This window comes from Mustela nivalis, assembly GCF_964662115.1.
Source record: "Mustela nivalis genome assembly, chromosome: 5".
Taxonomy (NCBI): Eukaryota; Metazoa; Chordata; class Mammalia; order Carnivora; family Mustelidae; genus Mustela; species Mustela nivalis.
In genome coordinates this window covers 98,037,656-98,061,550 of record NC_139024.1, presented here as the reverse complement: position 1 = coordinate 98,061,550, position 23,895 = coordinate 98,037,656, and the positions used below count along the sequence as shown (strand labels likewise).

Below are 23,895 nucleotides of genomic sequence, written 5' to 3'. Positions count from 1 at the left end.
CATCTATAAATTGCCAAAGACAGTTCTATGAAGACACTGTACCTCTAGAAAGAAGCCTGTGAGGAATGGTGGTATCATCCAAAGCACCTAAAAGTAGTAGTGAAGGATGGACATACCAGTATACTTCTGCACATGAGGAAAAGTTTTATTTCATAAGGTACGTGCTTATCTCACCAGAATACAATTACAATGATCACTTATTTACGACTCTAAAAACTCTCATGTATAATTGAAAAAAAAAAAGTTCCTTTGTCACAATGTCCATAATACTTAACTTTTCTTCTTTTGCCAGTTCTTGCTTTCCTTTGGTGTCTGGTGCTTTCAGTAAAGAACCTTTTGATGCTCTGCAAGGCCGAGTTTCTAAATTGCTAGAGCCTACACCTGGAGCAAGTTCAAACATCCACTGAGCTCGGAACATCTGGAGCTGTGCCTAAGGAAAGAAAAGGACTTTAGGGCTCATCAAGGAAGAGCAGCTCAACCCCGGACAGTTTATCAACAGGCCCGATATCAATTTCCATATAAATGCATACTTAAGACTAGGAAACATGGTCTTTTAAATTACTAAATCAATATCCATTCAACATGTTACCTTCTAAAATACTGTTCTGCTTAAATCTTTGAAAAAAAAAATCATGAAAAGTTGCCTGATTGTCTATATGGGAAAAATCTAATGGTATCAGAAAACCAAGCTCTGGTTAGAGTTGGAAGGATAAGCCATCTCCTAAGGGCTGAACATAAAAGCTTTCAAACATTTGTTTACTTGGAATACATCATCTACTAGACGTGGAAAGTACTGTTAATTATTCTGTGGTTGAACCCTAAGTCTTTCTTTCAAAAGGATTCTCTTTTTTTTTAAAAGGAACTACTTTCTCTAATATATGTCATAAAAAATTCTGAATATAGAAACTGAAGTTCCCCAGTGTGGTGGACTCTTCTGTGCTGCCCAGATCCCTTCAGGAATGAAGGCACTGATCTGCCCGAATGCTGGGACTGCTACAGAAACAGCCCTCAGCTGTCAGCCCATGTGGGCATGGCCTACGCAAGATCACGCCTCTTCCCAGGCAATCGCTACCCAATGACTGATCAACAGCTGATAAAAGTGTGAAAGGCTCTGGTTCCACCATACTCAGAACTCCCACAGAATTGGCTGAGGCAGTCCACTAAAACGGTACAACAGCCAGACTTCTCCCTCTGCCCACTCAGGCCTCCTCCCTCTCCCCCTTCCATACGTGTAGATCCCAAAAGAACTCCCTAGTACACTTTCCTCATCATAGTTTCTACTTTAAAGTCTGTTCTCTGGGATCCCAACTTGAAATACTCCTTCTCCTAAAGAAGGCCGTTATCAATACAACTGTGTATATTATTCCTAGTTTTTTGGTTTTTTTTTTTTGAAGAGGCATATATAAAATATGTAAGTTTTAAAAATAACTTTTCTTGCCATTCTGAACAGTTCTGGTTCCCACCCACCTGCTTCTAACACAAAACAGACACATTTGCTCTACAGAATCTTTAGTAAACACTGAATATCTGCTAGATGATATATTCCAAATAAGTATTACAAAGCTTGTAAATTCAGTAAGATACACTAATGTAGCTACAATGAATATTTTTCTATTTTAATGCACAAGGATTTGCCCCATCCTATTAAATGACTGCAGTTATTTCAGTGTATGAATGTACCATTACTTAATACAAATGACGGATATTTAGGTTGTGGTCTATTTTTTCATATAATGCTATAATAAACATTCTTGTACATTTATATTTACTCAGTTTCCCCATCATTTCCTTAAGATTAATTTTCTAGAAATAGAATTGCTTGATCAGGGGCGTCTGGGTGGCTCAATCAGTTAAGTGTCTGACTCTTGATTTCTGCTCAGGTCATGATCTCAGGGTTGTGTGAGATCCAGCCCCACATGGGGCTCCTCAATACTCAGTGGGCAGTCTGCTTGAGATTCTCTCTCCCTCTCTGCCCCTCCCCATAACTCACACGTGCATGTACCCTTATTCAAAATAAATAAATCTTTAAAAAAGAACTGCCTGATCAAAGGAAATGTATGTTTTTCATCTTGTTCCATGTTGCTAGTCTGCCCTCCAAAAAAGCTGTAGCAATTTACACTTCATGTGCACTGCTTGAATGTCCTCAAAGACTGGACAACAAAGGGCACTGTTCACCAATCTGATTAAGAAAAATCTCAGTGTAGATTTAATCTGTATTTTATAAATCATGAGACTATCTCTTCAAATATTTAATAGCCATTTATATTATTTTTTCCATTAGTTATCCATTCATATCTTTCTATCTTGTGTCATTTGTATTAATTTATAAGGATGTTCCATATACTAGGGGTGGGTTTCAATCCTCTGCCAGTACACAGTAAACAGTTCTCCTAGCTAATCATTTCTCTTGATTTATGATGTCTCTTCTATATACAGGTTTTAACTTCTAGGTGATCAAATCTGTCAATCTTTTTAAGGTGATGGGTTTTAAGTTATGTCTTATTTGGAACATTTTAAACTCATATATCGAACCTCATAACAGCAATTACTATCTTCAGTGTGAGCACTTTCAAAATTTCCAGAATAAGAAAATAATTTGTGCATCACTACACATCTGTTCAATGGAAAATATAACAAAATACTGAATTAAGACCTTTGCAAAGGTGTTAACATTTGAACAAGTTTTTTCTCCTTTTGGGCTTCTGCTAATAAATTCAGAGGCATTGACCTTTTAGAAACCAAGTGAATCTCAGGGATCCATAAATTACCAACAAGAATTCCACGAAAGTCACTTATCTGTAGGAAAGCACCCATAAGGAACCTGTGATACTCTGGTATCATCCAAAGCACCCAGAAGCAGTAGTGAGGGATAGACTGGATCTGCTGCTTGTGGAAGCTGGTGAAAGGGAGGATCCTGAGCTCACCTTTCCGACAGACATACCAAGACAACATCTACCACAACTCATTCCATAAATGACCTCAAGATGCAGAACAGATCTTCCACAGCTAGTTACAGAGAGAAGACCACCTCGCAAAGGGTAAGAGGGGCAGACATAGAGTTGGGAACCAAATCCCCGGGAAGACTAACAACTAACAGGAGGGATATCACAAGCGTAGTGGAGTGAGGGGATCAAACTCCACATCAGCCCTGGGAAGAGGAGTCCCCAATACATCTGGCTTTGAAAATCAGTGAGGCTTAATTCCAGGAGAGCCAGAGAGCTACTGGAAAAGGAGTCTCCATACTTAAAGGGCCAGCATACTAAAAACTCTACCAGGAAACAGCATGGAAATAGCACTTTGCAAATGCTGGGATATATGTAAAGGGAATTTATTAATTAATTCTAGGACATGTGCCAAAGGGGTGGGTATCTGCAGGAGAGTTCTCCAGGAACAAAAGTGCTGGTAGGTGCCATTTTTCTTCCCTCCCCTAGCCTGGATAGTTGGATGCAATAGGAGCTAATTCTAACACTATCCATCTCCCTTGCTAGCACTTTTTGCCCAGCTGCTGCATTTACCTGTAGACTTCCCAGCCTAGTAGGCACCCATCCAAAACAGCTCTATGCCTGCTACAGCCAGCAAGGCAGCCCTGACCAGGACCAGCAAACCTCCCAGGGACTCCTATCATGGGAAGGGAGATAACCCCACACAATAACATGTCAATCCCTACAGCCAGCCTCTTTGCTGGCAGTGCAGGAAGCAAGCCCTGCCCTTTGGTGTGCCTGCTGCTGTCAGTAATAGTTAACTGCAGACAGCCATTGTGAAGACTGACTCCAACAACTATAAAGCTCCTGGGAGCCAGGCATCTAACAGCACCAGAAGCAAAACCTGCCCAGGGCACCTGCAGGAAGAAGTAGATCACTGAAACCAGTGGACTGAGGGCAGTCCAACCCACCAGCACGCCTGTATCAATCACAGCTTATCCACAAGAGGGGGGCAAACACAGCCTACACTGCTCATGGCATGACTGTTCTGGTGACCAGGGGACTGAGCTACAGGGCACCTCAGGACTTCTTTCACACAAGACTACTACTTTCAAGACCAAGACATGTAACTGACCTATCTAATAAAAAGAAACACAGAGGGCGCCTGGGTGGCTCAGTGGGTTAAGCCGCTGCCTTCGGCTCAGGTCATGATCTCAGGGTCCTGGGATCAAGCCCCACATCGGGCTCTCTGCTCAGCAGGGAGCCTGCTTCCCTCTCTCTCTCTCTCTGCCTGCCTCTCTGCCTACTTGTGATCTCTGTCTGTCAAATAAATAAATAAAATCTTTAAAAAAAAAGAAACACAGAGAGTCAGACAAAATGAGGAGACAGAGGAAAATGTCCCAAATGAAAGAACAAGACAAAAATCGCCCCCGGGGAAAACAAACAAATAAACAAACTAAATGAAAACAAGATAAGCAATGTGCCTAATAAAGAGTTCAAAGTATTGGTCATAAAGATACTCAACAAACTTAAAAATGGTTGAGATCAGTGGAAACTCAACCAAGAGATAGAAAATATAAAAAAGAACCAATCAGAGCCAAAGAACTCAGTAACTTAAATGCATAATACACTAGAGAGAATCAATAGCAGATCAGAGGACATAGAAGAATGGATCAGTGAGGTGGAAGACAGGGTAATGTAAAGCGACCAAGCTCAAGAGCAAAATGGAAAAAGAATAATAAAAAAGTATGGGTTAGGGGCGCCTGGGTGGCTCAGTGGGTTAAGCCTCTGCCTTCAGCTCAGGTCATGATCTCAGGGTCCTGGGATCGAGCCCCGCATCGGGCTCTCTGCTCAGCAGTGAGCCTGCTTCCCCTTCTCTCTGCCTGCCTCTCTGCCTGCTTATGACCTCTCTCTCTCTTTCTGTCAAAAAAATTAAAAAAAAAAAAAAAAAAGTATGGGTTAAGGGACCTCAGCAACATCACTGAGTGTAGTAATATTTGTATTATAGGGGTTCCAGAAGGCGGGGACAATTCATTTCAAGAATCCCTGAAAACTTCCCTAATCTGGAGAGGGCAACAGATACCCATCCAGGTCCAGGAAGCACAGAGAGCCCCAACAAGATGAACCCAAGGAATTCCACCCCAAGGCCCATAATTAAAATGGCAAAAAGTATAAAGAGAGAATCTTTTTTTTTTTAAAAGATTTTATTTATTTATTTGATAGAGAGAGATCACAAGTAGGCAGAGAGGCAGGCAGAGAGAGAGAGAGAGAGAGGAGGAAGTAGGCTCCCTGCTGAGCAGAGCCTGATGCGGGACTCAATCCGAGGACCCTGAGATCATGACCTGAGCTGAAGGCAGCGGCTTAACCCACTGAGCCACCCAGGCGCCCATAAAGACAGAATCTTAAAAGCAGCAAAGTAAACAGTTCCATATGAGGGAAATGCCATCAGGCTATCAGCTGATTTTTCAGCAGACTTCGCAGGCCAGAAGAGGGTGGCATGCCACGATCAAAGTGCTGAAAGGAATAAAGACCTACAACCAATACTCTACTCAGCAAGGCTATACTCAGAACGGGAGAGAGAGTTTTCCAGATAGAAAAAAGTTAAAGAAATTCATCACCACTAAACCAGCCTTATAAGAAATGTTAAAAATAATCCTTTAAGTGGAAAGAAAAGGTCAGATCTAGAAGAAGATATTAACAGAAAAAAAAAAAATCACTGGTAAAAGCAAACATACAGTAAAGGTAGATAGGTTAAGCCTACCTGTGAAGCCAGCATGAAAGCTGAACTACTAATGTAATAAAATCAACTATATCTATAAAGATTAGGCAAGAGATACACAAACTAAAAAGATGTACAATAAGACATCATATACAAAGAACAGGGAATGGGTAAGGAAAAGTTAGTGCTTTAGAATGCATTTGAACTTAAGTGACCATCAACTGAACACAGAATGGTATATTCACAGGATGTGATAAATGAATCCATGGTAACACACATGAAAAAAATAATGGAGACACAAAAAATAAAGAGGAAGGAATCCAAACATAACACTAAAGAAAGCTATCAGTCACAAGGGAAGACAGCAAGAGAAGAAAAAAGGAACAGAGAAAAGCTACAAAACCCAAAAAACAATGAACAAAATGGCAGTAAGAGTATACTTATCAACAAGTACTTTAAATGTAAATGGACTATATGCTCCAATGAAAAGACAGGGTGTTGAATGGATAAAAAGATAAGACCCACCTATATGTTGCCCAGAAGAGACTCACTTCAGAGTGTGAAAGATGGTGGCAAATTAGGAGGACACTAGGATTGCTTCATCTCTCGAATACACAACTAGATAACTATCAAATCAACCTACATACTTCAGAAACTGACCTGAAGACTGGCAGAACAAACTCCACAACTAAAGGTGGAGAAGAGGCAACATCAAAGATGATAGGAAGTGTGGAGACACAGCTTGGGAGAGAAAGGGATCATGGGCACTGCACTGGGGAGGGAGTTGCAATTGTAGAAAAGGGCTAGAGACAGACTAGCACACAGGGGAGAGCACAGTGTGGACACTTGCTACCTAACTTGCTTATACCAAACCCCACCACCCCATGATCCACGGTACCACCCCTCCCATTCACAACTGCCTCAGTCCCATTGTGGCAGGCCCCCTCTCCCCTAGTAGTGTAGCCCAAATCCCTGCTCACACCATGTTTCCTGACCCAGGAGTTTTATAGGGCCTCAGTTCCGGTGGCGGTGGTGACAGTTGTCATTTCATAAGCAGACCAGAGCACACCTGGTTAAAATGCAACACATTCAGGCCAGGGACCAAACACTGCCCATAACAGCCAAAAGAGCCTCTGCAGACTGGCCTGAAGGATAAAGCGGCCAGAACACAACAGCAGAGTACACAGAGCACACATTGGAGACACTCCCTGAAGCACCAGGCCCTGGGGAACAGGAGACACTAGACTGCAGGGCACTACAGGACCTCTTCTTCATAAGGCCATCACCCTCAAGAATAGGAGACATAGCTGATTTTCCTAACACACAGAGGCAGGCACAGAGACTTAGACAAAATGAGAAGACAGAAGGATTTGTCCCAAATGAGAGAACAGGACAAGGCTATGGCTAGAGATTTAGGTGAAATAGATATAAGTAACTTGCCTGACAGAGAATTAGTAATGATCATAGAGATATAAATCGAAAATAAATATAAATAAATATAAATATTTAAAATTCAAAATAAATAAATATAAACATATAAATAGAGAATAAAGTAATGATCATAAAGATACTCACTGGACTCGAGAAGAGTAAAAGACATCAGTGAAGTCATTAACACAGAGATAAAGAATAACACAGAGATAAAGGATTTGATAAACGAAATGAGAAACACACTTGATGGAACGAACAGCAGCTGGAAGAAACAGAACTAGTCAATGACCCAGAAGACAGAATAATAGAAAGTAATAAAGCTGAACAGAAGAGAAAAAAGAATTATTCAAAATGAGAAAGAATACACATTCTTTTCACGTGCACATGGAACATTCTCCAGAATAGATCACATATTAGCCTAGAAAACAAACCTCAACAAATGCCAAGAAGAGTGGAGTCATACCATGCATCTTTTCTGACCATAACATGATGACACTAGAAGTCAAACACAAGATTTGGAAAGACCACAAATACATGGAGATTAAATAACATGATACTAAATAATGAATGAGTCAACTAAGAAATAAAAGAAGAAATTTAAAAAGTACATGGAAACAAATGAAAATGAAACACAACTGTCCAAACCTTTGGGATGCAGCAAAATTGGTTCTAAAAAGTAAGTTTATAGCAGTGTAGGTCGCCTCAAGAAGCAAGACAAATCTCAAATAAACAACCTAACCTTACACCTAAAGGAGCTAGAAAAAGAACAAACAAAACCTAAAACCAAAAAGAAGGAAATAGTAAAGATTAGAGCAGGAATAAATGATAAAGAAACTAAAAAAAACAACAGAACATATCAATGAAACTAGGAGCAGAGTGTCTGGCAAAAAAAAATCCATAAAATTGATAACTCTCTAGCCAGACTTATCAAGAAAAAGAGAAAAGATCAAATAAAACCACAAAGGAGAGAGGAGAAATAACCAATAACACATAAATACAAACAATTATGGAAATATGAAAAGCTATATGCCAACAGACATCTAGAAGAAATGCATAAATTCCTAGAAATACATAAACTACTAAATCTCAAAAAGGAAGAAAAAGAAAATTGAACAGACTAATAATTAGCAAAGAAACTGTATCAGTTAAAAATAAAAAAAGAAAGAAAGAAAACCTCCTAACAAACAAAGTCCAGGACCAGATGGCTTCACAGGGAATTCTACCAAACATTTAGTTAGCAATAATTGTGCCTAAGATAAACTTCATTGGCTTTAATAGTGCTGCTGCACAAAGCTCTACCAAACATTTAAAGAATAATACCTATTCTTTTTAAATTATTCCAAAAAGTAGAAGAGGAAGGAAAACTTCCAAATTCATATGAAGAGGTCAGCATTACCCTGATAACAAAACCAGATAAAAGCACCACTAAAAAAGAGAACCACAGGTCAATATCCCTGATGAACATAGATGCAAAAATCTTCAACAGACACCAACAAACTGAATCTAACAATACAGTAAAAAAAAAATCATTCACCACAATCAAGTAGGAGTTATTCCTGGGTTGCAAGGTGGCTCAATACTTGCAAATCAATCAATGTGATACATCGCATCAATAATGGGAAGGATAAGAACCATATAATCGTTTCAACAGATGCAGAAAAAGCATTTGACAACGTATAGCATCGATTCGTGATTAAAATCCTCAACAAAATAAGTTTAGAGATAACATTTGTCAACATAATTAAGGCCATATATGAAAACCCCACAGCTATATGGTCAATTAATCTTTGACAAAGCAGGAAAGAGTATCCAATGGGGAAAAAAATCGTCTCTTCACAAATGGTGTTGGGAAAACTGGATAGTGACGTGCAAACGAAGGAAGCTGCATCATTTTCTTATATCCTACACAAACATAAATTCAAAATGGATTAAAGACCTACATGTGAGATCTGAAACCTTAAAAACCCTAGAAAAGAGCAAAGACAGTACTTCCTCTGACACTAGCCATACCAACTTTCTTCTAGATAAGTCCCCTAAGGTAAGGAAAACAAAAGCAAAAATAAACTATTGGGGGACTACATCAAAATAAAAAGCTCTGGGGCACCTGGGTAGCAGAGTCAGTTAAGCGTCCAACTCTTGGTTTCAGCTCAGGTTGTGATTTCAGGGTCGTGAGAGCAAGTCCTGTATTGGGCTCCACACTAAGTATGGTGGCTGCTTAAATTTCTCTCCCCTTTCCCCCTTCCTTGTCCCTCCCCCATGCACTCTCTCTCTAAAATAAATAAATCTTAAAAAAATAAAATTAAAAGCTTCTCCACAGCAAAAGAATCAACTAAACTAAAAGGCAACCTATGTAATGGGAAAAGATATTTACAAATGACGTATTCACAATTAAGAACCAGTTAGTGTCCGAAAAAGATAAAGAACTTAGAAAACTCAACACCCCCAAAAACCCAAATAGTACAATTTGAAAATGAGCAGAAGACAGACATTATTCCAAAGAAAAAATCCAGATGGCCAAAAAAGACATGAAAAGATACTCAAATCACTCATCATCAGGGAAATGCAAACAGAAACTACAATAAGGTATCACTTCACACCATCAGAATGGCTAAAATCAACAACACAAGAAACAGATGTTGGTGAGGACACGGAGGAAAAGGAACCCTCATGCACTGTTGGTAGAAATGTAATCTGGTACAGCCACTGTATAAAACAGTTTGGAAACTCCTCAAACAATTAAAAATATAACTATTCTTCAAGTCAGCAAGTGTACTACTGGGTACTTACCCCCCAAAATACAAAAACACTAATCCAAAGGGATACATGCACCCCTATGGCTACAGCAGCAATAATGTACAGTAGCCAAGATACAGAAGCAGCCCAAGTATATCCATCAATCAATGAATAAAGATGTGGTATAAATAGACACTGGAGTATTATTCGGCCATTAAAAAGAATGAAATCTTGGGGCGCCTGGGTGGCTCAAAGGGTTGGGCCTCTGCCTTCGGCTCAGGTCATGATCTCAGGGTCCTGGGATCAAGTCCCGCATCAGGCTTTCTGCTCAGCGGGGAGCCTGTTTCCCCCCACCCCTCTCTGCCTGCTTGTGATCTCTGTCAAACAAAAAAATAAAATCTTTTTAAAAAAAAAAAATGAAATCTTGACATTTATAATGACATGAATGGAGTTAGAGAGTCTAATGCTAAGTGAGAGAAGAAAAAGACAAATGCCATATGATTTCACTCATAAGTGAAATTTAAGAAACAAAACAAAAGAACAAAGGGGGGAAAAAAGAGAGGGAGACAAACCCTTACCTATAGAGAATTCTTAACTATAGAGAACAAAATGATGACTACCAGAAGGGAGGTGGGTAGAGAAATGGGTTAAACACGTGATGGAGATTAAGGAGTATACTTGTCATGATGAGCACCAAGTGATGTATGGAATTGTTGAATCATTGTATAGTATACCCAAAACTAATATAACACTGTATGTTGTTGGGGTTTTTTTTTTAAAGATTTTATTTATTTATTTGAGAGAGAGACAGAATAAGAGAGAGCATGAGAGGAAAGAGGTCAGTGGGAGCAGACTCCCTGCTGAGCAGGCAGCCCAATGCGGGACTCGATCCCACGACTCCAGGATCATGACCTGAGCCAAAGGCAGTAGCTTAACCCACTGAGCCACCCAGGAGCCCATAACACTGTATGTTAACTAACTGAAATTAAAATAAAAACTTAGGGGCGCCTGAGTGGCTCAGTGGGTTAAGCAGCTGCCTTTGGTTCAGGTCATGATCTCAGAGTCCTGGGATCCAGTCCCACATCGGGCTCTCTGGTCAGCAGGGAGCCTGCTTCCTCCTTTCTCTCTCTCTGCCTGCCTCTCTGCCTACTTGTGATCTCTCTCTGTCAAATATATAAATAATAAAACCTTTTAAAAAAATAAAAAATAAAATAAAATAAAAACTTAAAAAAATCAGACTATAACCCAAAAAAAAAAGCCTATTTGTTTTCCAAAATCTATTTTATGTAATAGGATTAAACTGTTACCAAAAGAAAAAATAAATTATTCAGCTATGAAGATGACAACAAAACACAATAGCCAAGGCTGAGAGCTTTAACAAGTTTCAACTTCCACGTGCCAATATTTAATTCACAGTGTATCTTCCCTTTTTTAAAAAAATAATTTGTAAGAATAAAATAAAAAGTGTGACAGAAGTATTTAGAGATAAGTCAATGAAGTGTATCTTTTATTTATCTATTGTCTGTTTTAGTCAGAAAAAAAAAAAACCTTTTATCTGAAGACACATACAAACTAAAAGTGAAGGGAGAGAAAAATACATACAATGCAAATGGAAGGGGGGGAAAGAAGCAATACCTGTAGCAGACAAAACAAACTTTAAAATGAAGACTGCAGTAAGCGGCAAAGAAAAGTACTACGTAGGGCACCTGGGTGGCTCAGTGGGTTAAAGCCTCTGCCTTCAGCTCAGGTCATGATCCCAGGGGCCTGGGATCGAGCTCCACATCGGGCTCTCTGCTCAGCAGGGAGTCTGCTTCCCTTCCTCTCTCTCTCTGCCTGACTCTCTGCCTACTTGAGATCTCTGTTTGTCAAATAAATAAATAAAAATCTTAAAAAAAAAAAAAAAGAAAGAAAAGAAAAGTACTATATAATAGTGTGAAACGGATAAAAGGATCAATCCAAAAAAGATATAATTACAAATACCTATGCATCCAATATAGGAGAACTTAAATATATAAAGCAAATATTAACATAGAAAAAATGGACAGTAACACAATAATAGTAGGGGACGTGAACACCTTATTTACATCAATGGACAGATCATCCAGATAGAAAAACAATAAGGAAACAAAAGTCAATCAACAACAACAAAAAAAAAATCAATCAACACAGGAGACCAGCAGGACTTAACAGATACATACAGAACATTTCAACCAAAATCTATTGATTTTGTATGTTCTGTATGTATCTGTGAAGTACAATCTGTTAAGTTCTGTATGTATCTGTATAGATTTTCATGTGTAAATGAAATGCCCTCCAAGACCAATCACATGCTAGGCCACAAAATAAGTCTCAATAAATTTGAAAAGTTTGAGAGAGTTACCAGAGGAGAGGTGGATGAGAGGATGGGTGAAATAGGTGACGGGAGTTAAGGAGTGGACTTGCTCTCGTGAACACTGGATGATGTCTGAAATTGTTGAATCACTATATTATACACCTGAAACTAATATAATACTGTACATTAACTATGTTGGATTTGAAATAAAAAATAAAAAAATAAAATGCCTTAAATTATTATCAAGTATTTTCTCTGACCACAACACTATGAAACTAGAAATCAGTTACAAGGGAAAAAAAGGGAAAACAATAACCACATAAGGGACTAAATAACACATGACTAAACAACCAACAAATCAACAAAGAAATCAAGGAGGAAATAAAAAAAATACATGGGAGACAAATGAAAATGGAAATACAATGGTGTAAAATCTTTGGGATGCAGGTGAAAGTAGTTCTAAAAGGGAAATTTATAGTGATACAAGTTTCTACTCAAGAAATAAGACAAATCTCAAACAATCTAACCTGACATCTAAAGGAACCATAAAAAGAACAAAGCCCACAGCTAGTACAAAGAAGGAAATAATAAAGATCAAAGCAGACATAAATGAAACAGAGTAAAAAACCAATAGAAACAATTAATGAGATGAAGATCTGGTTTTTTGGGGGGGAAAAATTGGCCAGACTCATCAAAACAAAAACAGAACTCAAGTAACTTCAGAAATGAAGGAGGAGAAATAATAACGGACACCAAAAAAATACAAAGAATTGCAAGATAATATTATGAAAAAGCATATGCCAACAAATTGGACAACAAGTAGAAGAAATGATAAAGTCCTAGAAAAATACAATCTTTAAAACTGAATCAAGAATAGAAAATTTGAACAGATCAATTATCCTAACACATTTGATCTGGTAATCGAAACACTCCCAACAAACAAAAGTCCAAGATTAGATGACTTTTCAGGTGAATTTCAAACTTTTTTTTTTTTCTATCAAGCGTTTAAAGAAGAATTAATACCTATTCTTCTCAAACCATTTCAAATACAGAACAGGAAGGAAATTTCCCAAATTTACTCTACAAGGTTGGCATTACTGTGACACCAACAAAGAAAAGGAAAATTACAAAAAAAAAAAAACCTACAGGCCAAACTATAGGTCACCCGATGACCCCAGATGTACAAATCCTCAACAAAATATTAGCAAACTGAATTCAGTAATGCATTACAAGGATCAGGCACCACAATCAATGGAATTTATTTTAGGGATGCAAAGGTCTGATTCAATATCTGCAAATCAATGCAATACTTCACTCTAACAAGAGGAAGTATAAAAACCGTATGATCACCTCAACAGATGCAGAAAAAGTATTTGATAAAATTTAGCATCCATTCACGTTAAAAACTCCCTGAACAAATGGGTTTAGAGGGAACATACGTCAACATAATAAAGGTCCTATATAACAAACCCACAGCTAATACCATACTCAGTGGTGAAAAATCCAAAGCTTTTCCCCTAAGATCAGGAACAGGACAAGGATGCCCACTCACCACTTTCATTCAACATAGTATTGGAAGTGCCAGTGGCAGCAATCAAACAAGAAATAAAAGGTATCCATGGGGTGCATGGTGGCTTAGTTGGTTAAGTCAGTTGAAGTCTTGAATTTGGCTCAGGTCATGATCTTAGCGCCATGGGATCAAGCCCCTGTGGCAGGCTCCATGCTGGGCACAGAGCCTGCTTGGGATTGTCTCCTTCTTCCCTATACCGCCCAACACGTGTGCATTCTCTATCTCTAAGAAAAAAAAAAAAAAAGAAATAACTAAAAAATTATCCATATTGGTAAGGAAGAAGTAAACTGTCACTATTTCCAGATATATATAGGAAACCCTAAAGGCTCCACCAAGAAACTATTTGAGTAATAAATGAATTTAATAAAGTTGCAGGATACAAAATGAATATATAGAAATCTGCTACATTTCTGTACACTAAGAACAAAGTAGCAAAAGAGAAATTAAGAAGACAATCCCATCTGCAACTACACCTGAAAGAAATTATCTAGGAATAAACTTAACCAAAAGGTGAAGGAGCTATACTTTAAAAACTGTAAGATGTTGATGAAAGAAATGGAAGACAATATAAATAAATGGAAAGACATCCCATGCCCATGGATTAGAAGAATTAATACTATTACAAATGTCCACACTACCCAAATCAAATCTAGATTCAATGCGATCCCTGCTAAAATATCAATAGTATTTTTCGCAGAACTAGAACAAACCCTAAGATTCATATGGAACGACAAAGACCCTGAAGAGCAATCTTGAGAAAGAACAAAGTTTGAAGAGGTATCATAACTCTCTGGATTTTAAGATATAATACAAAGCTACAGTAATCACAGCAGTATGAGACTGGGACAAAAACAGATCTAAAGATCAACAGAACAGAAAAGAGTCCAAAAATAAGCCCACACTTAAATCGTCAATCTACAACAAAGGAGGCAAGAATATGCCAGGGGGACAAGACAGTCTCTGCAATAAATGGTGCTGGGAAAGCTGGACAGCTACATGCAAAGGAATGAAACGGGACCACTTTCTCGTATCACACACAAACATAAACTCAAAGATCTAAATGTGAGACCTGCAACCACAGAACTCCTAGAAGAAAACACAGGCAGTAATCTCCTGGACATTGGCCTTACTAACATCTTTATGGATATGTCTCCTTAGGTAAGAGAAACAAAAACAAAAATAAACTAATGGGACTACATCAAAATAAAAAGCTTCTCCATAGCAAAGGAAACAATCAACAGAAAAAAGGCAACTACTAATGGGAGAAGAGATCTGCAAATAATCCAAAATATATAGAGAATTTATACAACTCAATACTAACAAAACAAATAATCCCTTTAAAAATGGGTAGGTGGGGACGCCTGGGTGGCTCAGTTGGTTAAGCAGCTGCCTTCGGCTCAGGTCATGATCCCAGCGTCCTGGGATTGAGTCCCGCATCGGGCTCCTTGCTTGGCGGGGAGCCTGCTTCTCCCTCTGCCTCTGCCTGCCACTCTGTCTGCCTGTACTTGCTTTCGCTTCTCTCTCTATGACAAATAAATAAATAAATAAAATCTTTTAAAAAAAAATAAATAAAAATGGGTAGGGGGCGCCTGGGTGGCTCAGTGGGTTAAGCTTCTGCCTTTGGCCCAGGTCTTGATCTCAGGGTCCTGGGATCAACCCCCATATGGGGCTCTCTGCTCAGTGGGGAGCCTGCTTCCCCCTCTCTCTCTGCCTGCCTCTCTGCCTACTTGTGATCTCTCTGTCAAAAAACAAACAAACAAAAATATCTTAAAAAAAAAATGGGTGGAGGACTTGAATAGACATTTTTCTTAAAAAAAGACAGTGGCCCACCGGTACATGAAAAGATGTTCAACATCTGGGCACCCAGGTAACTCAGCGGGTTAAAGCCTCTGCCTTCAGCTCAGGTCATGATCCCAGGGTCCTGGGATGGAGCCCCGCATCAGGCTCTCTGCTCAGCGGGGAGCCTGCTTCCTCCTCTCTCTCTGCCTGCCTCTCTGCCTACTTGTGATCTCTGTCAAATAAATAAAATCTCTAAAAAAAAAAAAAAAAAAAGATGTTCAACATCACTAATTATCAGGGAAATGCAAATCAAAACATGAGTTATCACCTCACACCTGTCAGAATGGCTAGTATCGAAAAGATAAGAAGTAACAAGTGTTGATTAGGATATAGAGAAAAAGGGCACCCTTGTGAATTGTTCCAACCACTGTAGAAAACAGCATGGAAGTTTCTCAAAAAAATAAAAATTGAAATAGCATACAATCCAGTAATTCCACTACTGGGTATTTATCCAAAGGAAACTAAAACAGTAATTTGAAAACAATACATGTACCTCGAAAAAAAAAAAGTTATATGTACATTTATTTTTGTAGCACTGTTTAAAATAGCCAAGATATGGACGCAACCTAAAGTATCCATCAATAGATAAATGGATAAAAATGTTATATGTATGTGTCAGTATGTATGTGTGTACATACACATAATAAATTATTACTCAGCAACAAAAAGGAGTAAGATCTTGCTATTTTTGACAATATGGATGGATGTAGGTGATATAATGCTAAGTCAAGTAAGAAAAAGACGAATACTATATGACTTCACTTATATGCAGAATCTAAAAAAAAAAACTAAATGAACAGACAAGAAAACAGAAACAGATTCATAAATACAGAGAGGAAACAATGGCTGGTAGAGGGGACAAGGGGGCAAAGGGCAAAAAGGTGAAGGGGATTAAGAAGTACAAACTTCCAGTTATAAAATAAATAAGTCACATGGGGCGCCTGGGTGGCTCAAGTTTAAGCCTCTGCCTACAGCTTAGGTCATGACCTCAGGGTCCTGGGATCCAGCCCCGCATTGGGCTCTCTGCTCAGTGGGGAGCCTGCTTCCCCCTCTCTCTCTGCCTGACTCTCTGTCTACTTGCGATCTGTGTCAAATATATAAATAAAATCTTTAAAAATAAATCTAAAAAATTATAAATAAATAAATAAGTCACAGATGAAAAGCACAGCACAGGGAATATAGCCAATGATACTATAATGACATGTAGACAAACGGTTTTAAAAAAAAAAAAAAAGAAAATCTGGGCACCTGGGTGGCTCAGTCGTTAAGCGTCTGCCTTCGGCTCAGTTATGATCCTAGGGTCCTGGGATCAAGTCCCACACTGGACTCCCTGCTGTTTCTCCTGTCCCTCTGCCTGCTATTCACCCTACTTGTAATCTCTTTCTCTGTCAAATAAATACATAAAATCTTAAAAAAAAAATCTGTAACACAGCTTTAATTTACATATTCTGTAAACCAATATGAAAATACAGTTAAGGGGCACTTGGGTGGCTCAGTGGGTTAAACCTCTGCCTTCAGCTCAGGTCATGATCCCAGGGTCCTGGGATGGAGACCCGCATCAGGCTCTCGGCTAAGCAGGGAGCCTGCCCCCCCCGCCCCCCACCTGCTGCTCTGCCTACTTGTTATCTCTGTCTCTCTGTGTCAAATAAATAAATAAAATCTAAAAAAAAAAAAAAAAAAAAAGAAAGAAAGAAAGAAAGAAAATACAGCGAAATTCAATACAAATAAGAACCAATAAATCTTGGAGCACCTGCCTGGCTCAGTCAGAAGAGCATGCGATTTTTGATCTTGGGGGATGTGAGTTTGAGCCCCATATTGGGGGTATGTACTTATGTACTTAAATACATACGTAATTTTAAAAAACACAGAACTGATAAATCTTCATAAGGAAGACCAATTTTTGCTTATATGTGGAAAGCAATGGAATAAGAATTAAATATACACTTGAAGAAACATGCCTGCAGATCTGTTTCAGCAGGGCTTTCGTTTTCATCATCTTCTGCTCTGACAGTATCAGAATGACAATCTTCCTCAGCTTCTGCCTGAGGGGAGAAAAAATGGAAACAATCATCAGGAATATGGGAACATCAGTTTCCCTTTGTAATCCACATCTCCTTGAGCTACCAGTGCAATGAAATATTTAGTTGCTTCTCTCTAGGTATCTCCTTCACTGCTGAAGTTTAATGATTTGATACTTTAGTAATCCTGTAGAACAAACAACTTCACTGGGCTCTGGTTAAAATGTTCTAGTAGGTGATTTAAAACAACTTTGCTTCAAAAAATAACATGTAGCTGCAACATAGCGTTCAGCAAATAGTTTCTGTTTTATGGATCATTTAAAATTTGACTATTTTTAGCCCATATTTGGATGTCCTTCCTTTTACATGACTGGCATGTTACCATATACAAATATGACTTTTGTCCATTTATTATTTTAAATGTCCTAGGAAAGCTCATTAATCAAAGACATGTAATAGTGAATGTTTTTGTAAAAAAGCCTGTTCTATTTCACAAACCCAGGCTTTTATATATTGAATTGATTTAAAGTGGAATAAGAATGGACTAAAATTACTCTGCAATGGCCTGGGGCATTTAGTACAGGTTTCAGGTTAATTTCCTCGCATTTTATTCTTGTATTCTCAACATATGTTTGCTAAATTAAACTGAATTCTACCTTCCAGGGAAAATGACATGTTGCCTCATGTCACAGCTAACAGACTTATTAACAAATGGGACTTGCTCAACACTTCATGTGTTCAGTTCCGTAATGTAGCAATAGGGGAAATAACCTGAGGGTCAGAAGTAAGAAATTATAAAACCAATTTCACTTGTTCCAAAGATGTAAGTTGATAATTGTAGATTTTCATTGTAGTTTGTTTCCAGGATAAAAACATTTACACTAACACACATTTTTGAACTTGGTCACCAGATGGACGTGTAGTACTTCACAGAGCAACATAAATAAGCCCTGCTTCTTATCTCTGACCACCAGGCTCAGAGCAGAGGAGCCTTTAAGACTTGAACTGGATGGTGTAAGTAAATGCTAGGCACACTGTAAAGGACAAATTAATGAAAAAATAAATGAAAGAGGTCAAGATTCTGAATTGATTTCCAGAAAACTGGAAAATTGAAGCATGAATGTATTATCAAATATTTATTTTTAGTATCTAAGCTGGAAGCTTTCCTACTAATAGGAAAATAATAATGAAGGACTTTGCATTTATAGATCCCACTGAAAAGACTCTTTCCATTCTCCAGTAAGAGACTAACTGATTACTGTAAACTCTTAAGTACAGTTAAGTGTACTTAAGGACCTGAGCTCTCTAGGGTATCCCCTTAGTAACTCAGCCTTCTAGCTCTGTCCTAGCAGTCATGCCTAAGTGACTTCTTTCAACAGCTTTCTCTGCTCTCTCCAGCATCAAGCTCTAGCATATGCTGCTTGCTCTCTCCACCTGGAATAATTTCTTCCTCATTTGGCTATTTCTCATCCTTCAAGGTCCCAGTCAGGAGCTATCCCAATAAAAAGGACTTTCTGGTCTTCTGAATTGCCTTTGTTTGCCTATAAAACTTGTGCTTGTATCATAGCTTCTAATATTTGTATTAACATTTTGTCTCTTCCCTAGAGTCAGTGTGTTGGGAACAAGCATCAGTCATCTCAGAGGGCCAAATACATTGCTGGAGTTATAGTAAAAGCCTGACCAGGCCTCAGCTTTCACACCTGTAAAGAGAGGGTGTTGGATATGGGAACCTCTGAGGTCCCTTTTCATATACGAGAATCTATGATTAAAAGTTTACCATAAATCACCTCTGGTGATTTGATCTGGTTATACTGAAGATCTAATATTGTGCTGGGACTCTAAAATTATGCCAGGCTACTAGTAAGTGCTCAAAAAAAAAAAAAAAAAAATCCCAAATTAACCAATTGTGCATATCTCAAGGATGAGGAAAAGAAATGAGCAATCAGTAATACAGAAAGCCATCTTCTCCCCTGAGTTCCTGTTATTATTGAATTCCAATCCTTTATTACTTTAATTCTGGCTGTATGATGACTATGTAAGTTGGGGGTTTTACTACATTTTGCCAACTCAAATGCCAACTGAGATAAATAGGTCCCCAGCTGTCACCCAAAGATTTTCACGTTTTCATAACTGAGTCTGACATAAGCAGCACCTTTTGCGTGAGCAGTTCACGTCTCCATCATTTTACTCCTGTTTTACAAACAGGATTAACGAAATATAAGAAATTAAGTGCTTAATCCTGGTCAGAGAACCACTTCTGAAAGTTGAAGGGCACAATTACTGCTTTTTCTATCCTCCAGGTTAACTTAATACAATAAATTCTTTCAGTCATCCACTTATTCAATAAATACTTGACTGTCTGCGATGAACTCATTATTCTGGTACCACTTCACACTTGATTCATTTAATCCTAGCTAGAGATTAGTTTCTCAGATGGGAAATTTATTCAAAGCCAAAGAAAGGTAGCACAGAGCAGAGACTACAGATTCCAGCATGCAAACAGTCCCATGGAATTTGCGTGGTCAATTTCTGGAGCTTAACTCAGTCCCTCTGAGTTAAGGACCGCCCTGACGCTGCTCAGGCCCTCACCGCTCGGAGGTGAGACATCATCTCTCTGATCCCACCCAGCCAGGACCGCCTGCCAACATCCTACCCTCGGCAATGACGCGTCACGGGGCAGGTGCGTCCCAACCCCAGGACTCCCTAAAGGATCTGAACGGCTTCTCCGTGGGTACTGCTTTCCGGAGGGGGAATAAATCAACAAGTGTCTCCGTTTGCCAAGGCTTCCCTCCCCCCTTCCCCGCCCGCCAGTTTCAGACCTGCTACGGCTCACCTCAACCTATCCTTATTGCTTTGGATAAAATCCCTAGAGGAGAGTAAGACTGGCTCGCTGTCCTCAGCGAACCAAGAAAAGGCATTCTTCTCTGCTCTCCTGCACACCCGCTCTTCCTCACATCGGGTCCCGGCTACCGGGGGCCAGCGGGGCTGCGGGGGAGGGGGGGGGACTTCAGCTGGAAGGAACCGCGGGGAGCGGTCAGGGCTGGCACCCGCTCCACCGCCGCTCAGGCCAAGGGCCTTACAGTGGGTGGCGGCCGAGCAGTTCCCACTCCTCCCAGTCTCCACTTCCCGCTCTCTCGGGGCTCCTCCCAGGCCTACCCCGTTCTGCAGACCGCACTCCCGCCTCACAGTATCCCTCCGAGTGCCCCCTCCCGGGTTACCATGCTGGCGGGGCAGCCGGCCGCGGTCGAGGGGCTCTCCGCGCCCCCTCTGCACCGCTCCCCCGAGGAGGTGTGCTGGGTGTCCGGGTGTCTACTCCTGCCCGTCTGCTGCAACGGGGCTTAGCAGAGTTCTCGGTCGGAGAAGCGCACCAGGCAGCGGCAGTAACTGCGGGCCCGGCGTACGGCAGCCATCTTCGCGGGGCAGGGGGCCAGATCCGGGCGCGCTAGAGCCACGGCCGGGAAGTCGCGGAGCGGAGGGACGCCCGCTGCCAGCGGAGGCCGAGGACCGTACGAACACCAGAGCGTCGGCGCTACTGGAGAGCCCGGACGCCGCGGCGTAGCTGCCCACTCTACTGCGGAAACCTGTGCCGGCGCACTGAGCATGCGCAGTACCGCCAGTGCTTGCGTGCGCCTCACGGCTCACCTGCCCCGCGCGCGCCGCCTAGTGGAGGGGTCGGTGGCGTGGGCCTACTGCGGGCGCGACGCGGAATTGGCAATCGGGTCACCAGTTTGCTGACCCGAAATTCAACCCACGGGTTTGTCTCAGGGACCCCTTATGCAAACTTGAACTATAATTATCTAAAAAGTGTTTATAACTGAAAATTTAGGGTTGAGACCCAAAGGCGAACAACCCTTCAAGAGCATTGAACTTGGTGCTCCGGGAGATCGCCAGTACGTTTTTCCGAGGTTGTCCAGAGTACCACGCCGGGAATGCGGGGAAACAGCGAAACTCCACTAACAGTCACAGGCTGTTAGAATGGCTAAACTTTCTGAAAGCACGGATCTGGAGGTTGAGGAAAAGACAGGCTCAAGAGAGAAGCAAGACAATATAAATGCCCCGCAAAGCATGTCTTACTATAGATCCCATCATGCAACCGGCGAAAGACGTTGGGGCTTCTAAGGCCCTGAAACCCGAGTTCTGCGGAGACGGCGCCCGGGAGGTACTCTGGGATTTGTAGTCCGCTGTTCTCATAGAGTGCCGGAACTTATCCCGCGATACTAGCCCCACCTCTTAAAGCTCAAACACCTGACTTTGTTTCCTAAGAAGACACCCTTATTTATCAGGCAATTTATTATGTTTCCACACTTTACATTATTTTCAGTACGGAAGTTTGCATGCTCTGTGAAAACCCACAGTCTTACAGCCTCATACCTTCATTTGGCAAACATTTACTGAGTTTCTACGATTTCTACCAAGTGTCAGGTACTAGCAGTGATTAGGTTTCCAAGACTGAGTTCATCGATCCCAGAGTTTACATCTATTATCCATTATTTTATTCTGGAGATACTAGAAATGCAATACATCTTCGGCAGAAAAAAAAAAAAGAGTAAAAAAGTGGGGGTGGGGGTAAAATAAGCTACCATAAGAAAACCCACCTGCTTTCTTTTAATATTAGGATCCACCCTTCAGATAGGTGTTTTTACTGCTCCCTAAATCAGCTACCTAGAAAAAGGAACTTCATGTTTAACGAAGGCCAACAAACTTAACAGTTTTAATTTTTAAAGGAAACTTTAGTCTTTTAAGGATGATTTCCTCCCAATGACCTTTTTAAAATTAGATTTTGCAATTTAAATGGGTGGGAAGGTCAGATGTAAGGATTTATAATAGAAGAAAGTGATATGTGCCTCATGAACACAAAAAAATTAGTTTTGCAAATAAACAATGAGGTAATGAAATGTTTTCAGAACTACTCCATTTCATTAAACATGTTGAATGCTAATTTAAGATATCTTGGATAATTAATACAGATTTCTATTCTAATTAATAATAAATCTTAAAATAATAAGTAGTATTCATAATGATAAATTAAACACCTATTTTATTAAAATGTTATATGGGGCACCTGGTTGGCTTAGTCAGTTAAGCGGCTACCTTCAGCTCACGTCATGGTGTCAGGGTCCTAGGATCCATCCCTAATCATGCTCTCTACTCAGCGGACAGCCTACTTCTCCCTCTTCCTCTGCTGCTCCGCCTGCTTGTGCTCTCTCTCTCTGTCAAATAAATAAATTAAAATTTAAATAAATAAAATGCTCTTCTATTTCAGTTACTAATATTCTATTTTAAACCAATATCCCCTGTACCCACTATACTTCAAGTTTGTATTATCCTATCATATTATGTTTACAGGATTATAATTTTCCTGACCTAAATCACATACTAGCTCAGTGGACCCTTGTTAAAGGTAGAACAAGAGAGTCCCTATATTTGCTGGGTAGACTTGCTTGGACAACTGGTAATTTTAGATACTTTAAAAATCACCTTTCGGGACGCCTGGGTGGCTCAGTTGGTTAAGCAGCTGCCTTCGGCTCAGGTCATGATCCCAGCGTCCTGGCATCGAGTCCCACATTGGGCTCCTTGCTCAGCAGGAAGCCTGCTTCTTCCTCTGCCTCTGCCTGCCATTCTGTCTGCCTGTGCTCGCTCTCTCTCCCTCTCTCTCTCTGATAAATAAATAAAATCTTTTTTAAAAAATCACCTTTCATGGGAGCAGAATATAATTTATTAGCTCACCCCTCTTGTCTCCCTATCTTTTCATTGACAAAGACTTTCAGTTTTCATTTACCATATGGTTTGGGTGTTATATAGGTAAACACAAAGATAGATAAATGTTATACATTTCCCAAGTGGCCAGATGATCCTTTCCCTTCTGGGACAGGAAATCTTGTGTCTTGTGGGTTTCTTCAATAGGAGCAAGAAGAAAGAGGGATTCAGGTCTTTGTTATAGATTCTATTAGGAAAAAACAATGCTGAGTTCTTAGAATCAAAAATAAAAGCAGAGAAAATCGATATGGTGATGAGCTGGAGAATCTAAACTCAGACAAAGATCCGCAGTGTGTAAATGGGCTATTGCTTTATTGATTAAAATTGTGTTGCTTATGGCAGTACGGTTCCCTGGACCAGAAGCATGAACACCAGAATTCTGGGAATAAGGCCCATCAGTCTGCTTTCACAAGTCCTCAGATGATTGTAATGCCTCCAACTAAAGTTGCCCCCTCCGCTATGGGCATTAAACTAGTTCTGAAAAATATAAAGACGTGGGGCAATTACATGAATTTAAATCAGGAGTGTTGAAGCAGTTTCTTGTCTCAAGGCACTTCCAGAACCAGTCCTTGTAT

At 40.0% G+C, this 23,895-nt stretch overlaps 1 protein-coding gene across 1 annotated transcript in view; it reads right to left on the bottom strand.

Annotated features, from left to right (window-relative positions):
• The window catches only part of FBXO9 (F-box protein 9), a 43,476-nt gene extending 20,979 nt beyond the window's left edge, over positions 1 to 22,497 (bottom strand). Inside the window, exons 1-3 of the mRNA XM_082729383.1 lie at positions 20,782 to 22,497; positions 17,504 to 17,587; positions 277 to 430 (exon numbers count right to left, since the gene is read on the bottom strand). Of these exons, the coding sequence (XP_082585509.1) occupies positions 277 to 430; positions 17,504 to 17,587; positions 20,782 to 20,784 (241 nt within the window). The 5' untranslated portion in view covers positions 20,785 to 22,497. The remainder of the gene's footprint in view (positions 1 to 276; positions 431 to 17,503; positions 17,588 to 20,781) is intronic.
• Positions 22,498 to 23,895: the final 1,398 nt, after the last annotated feature.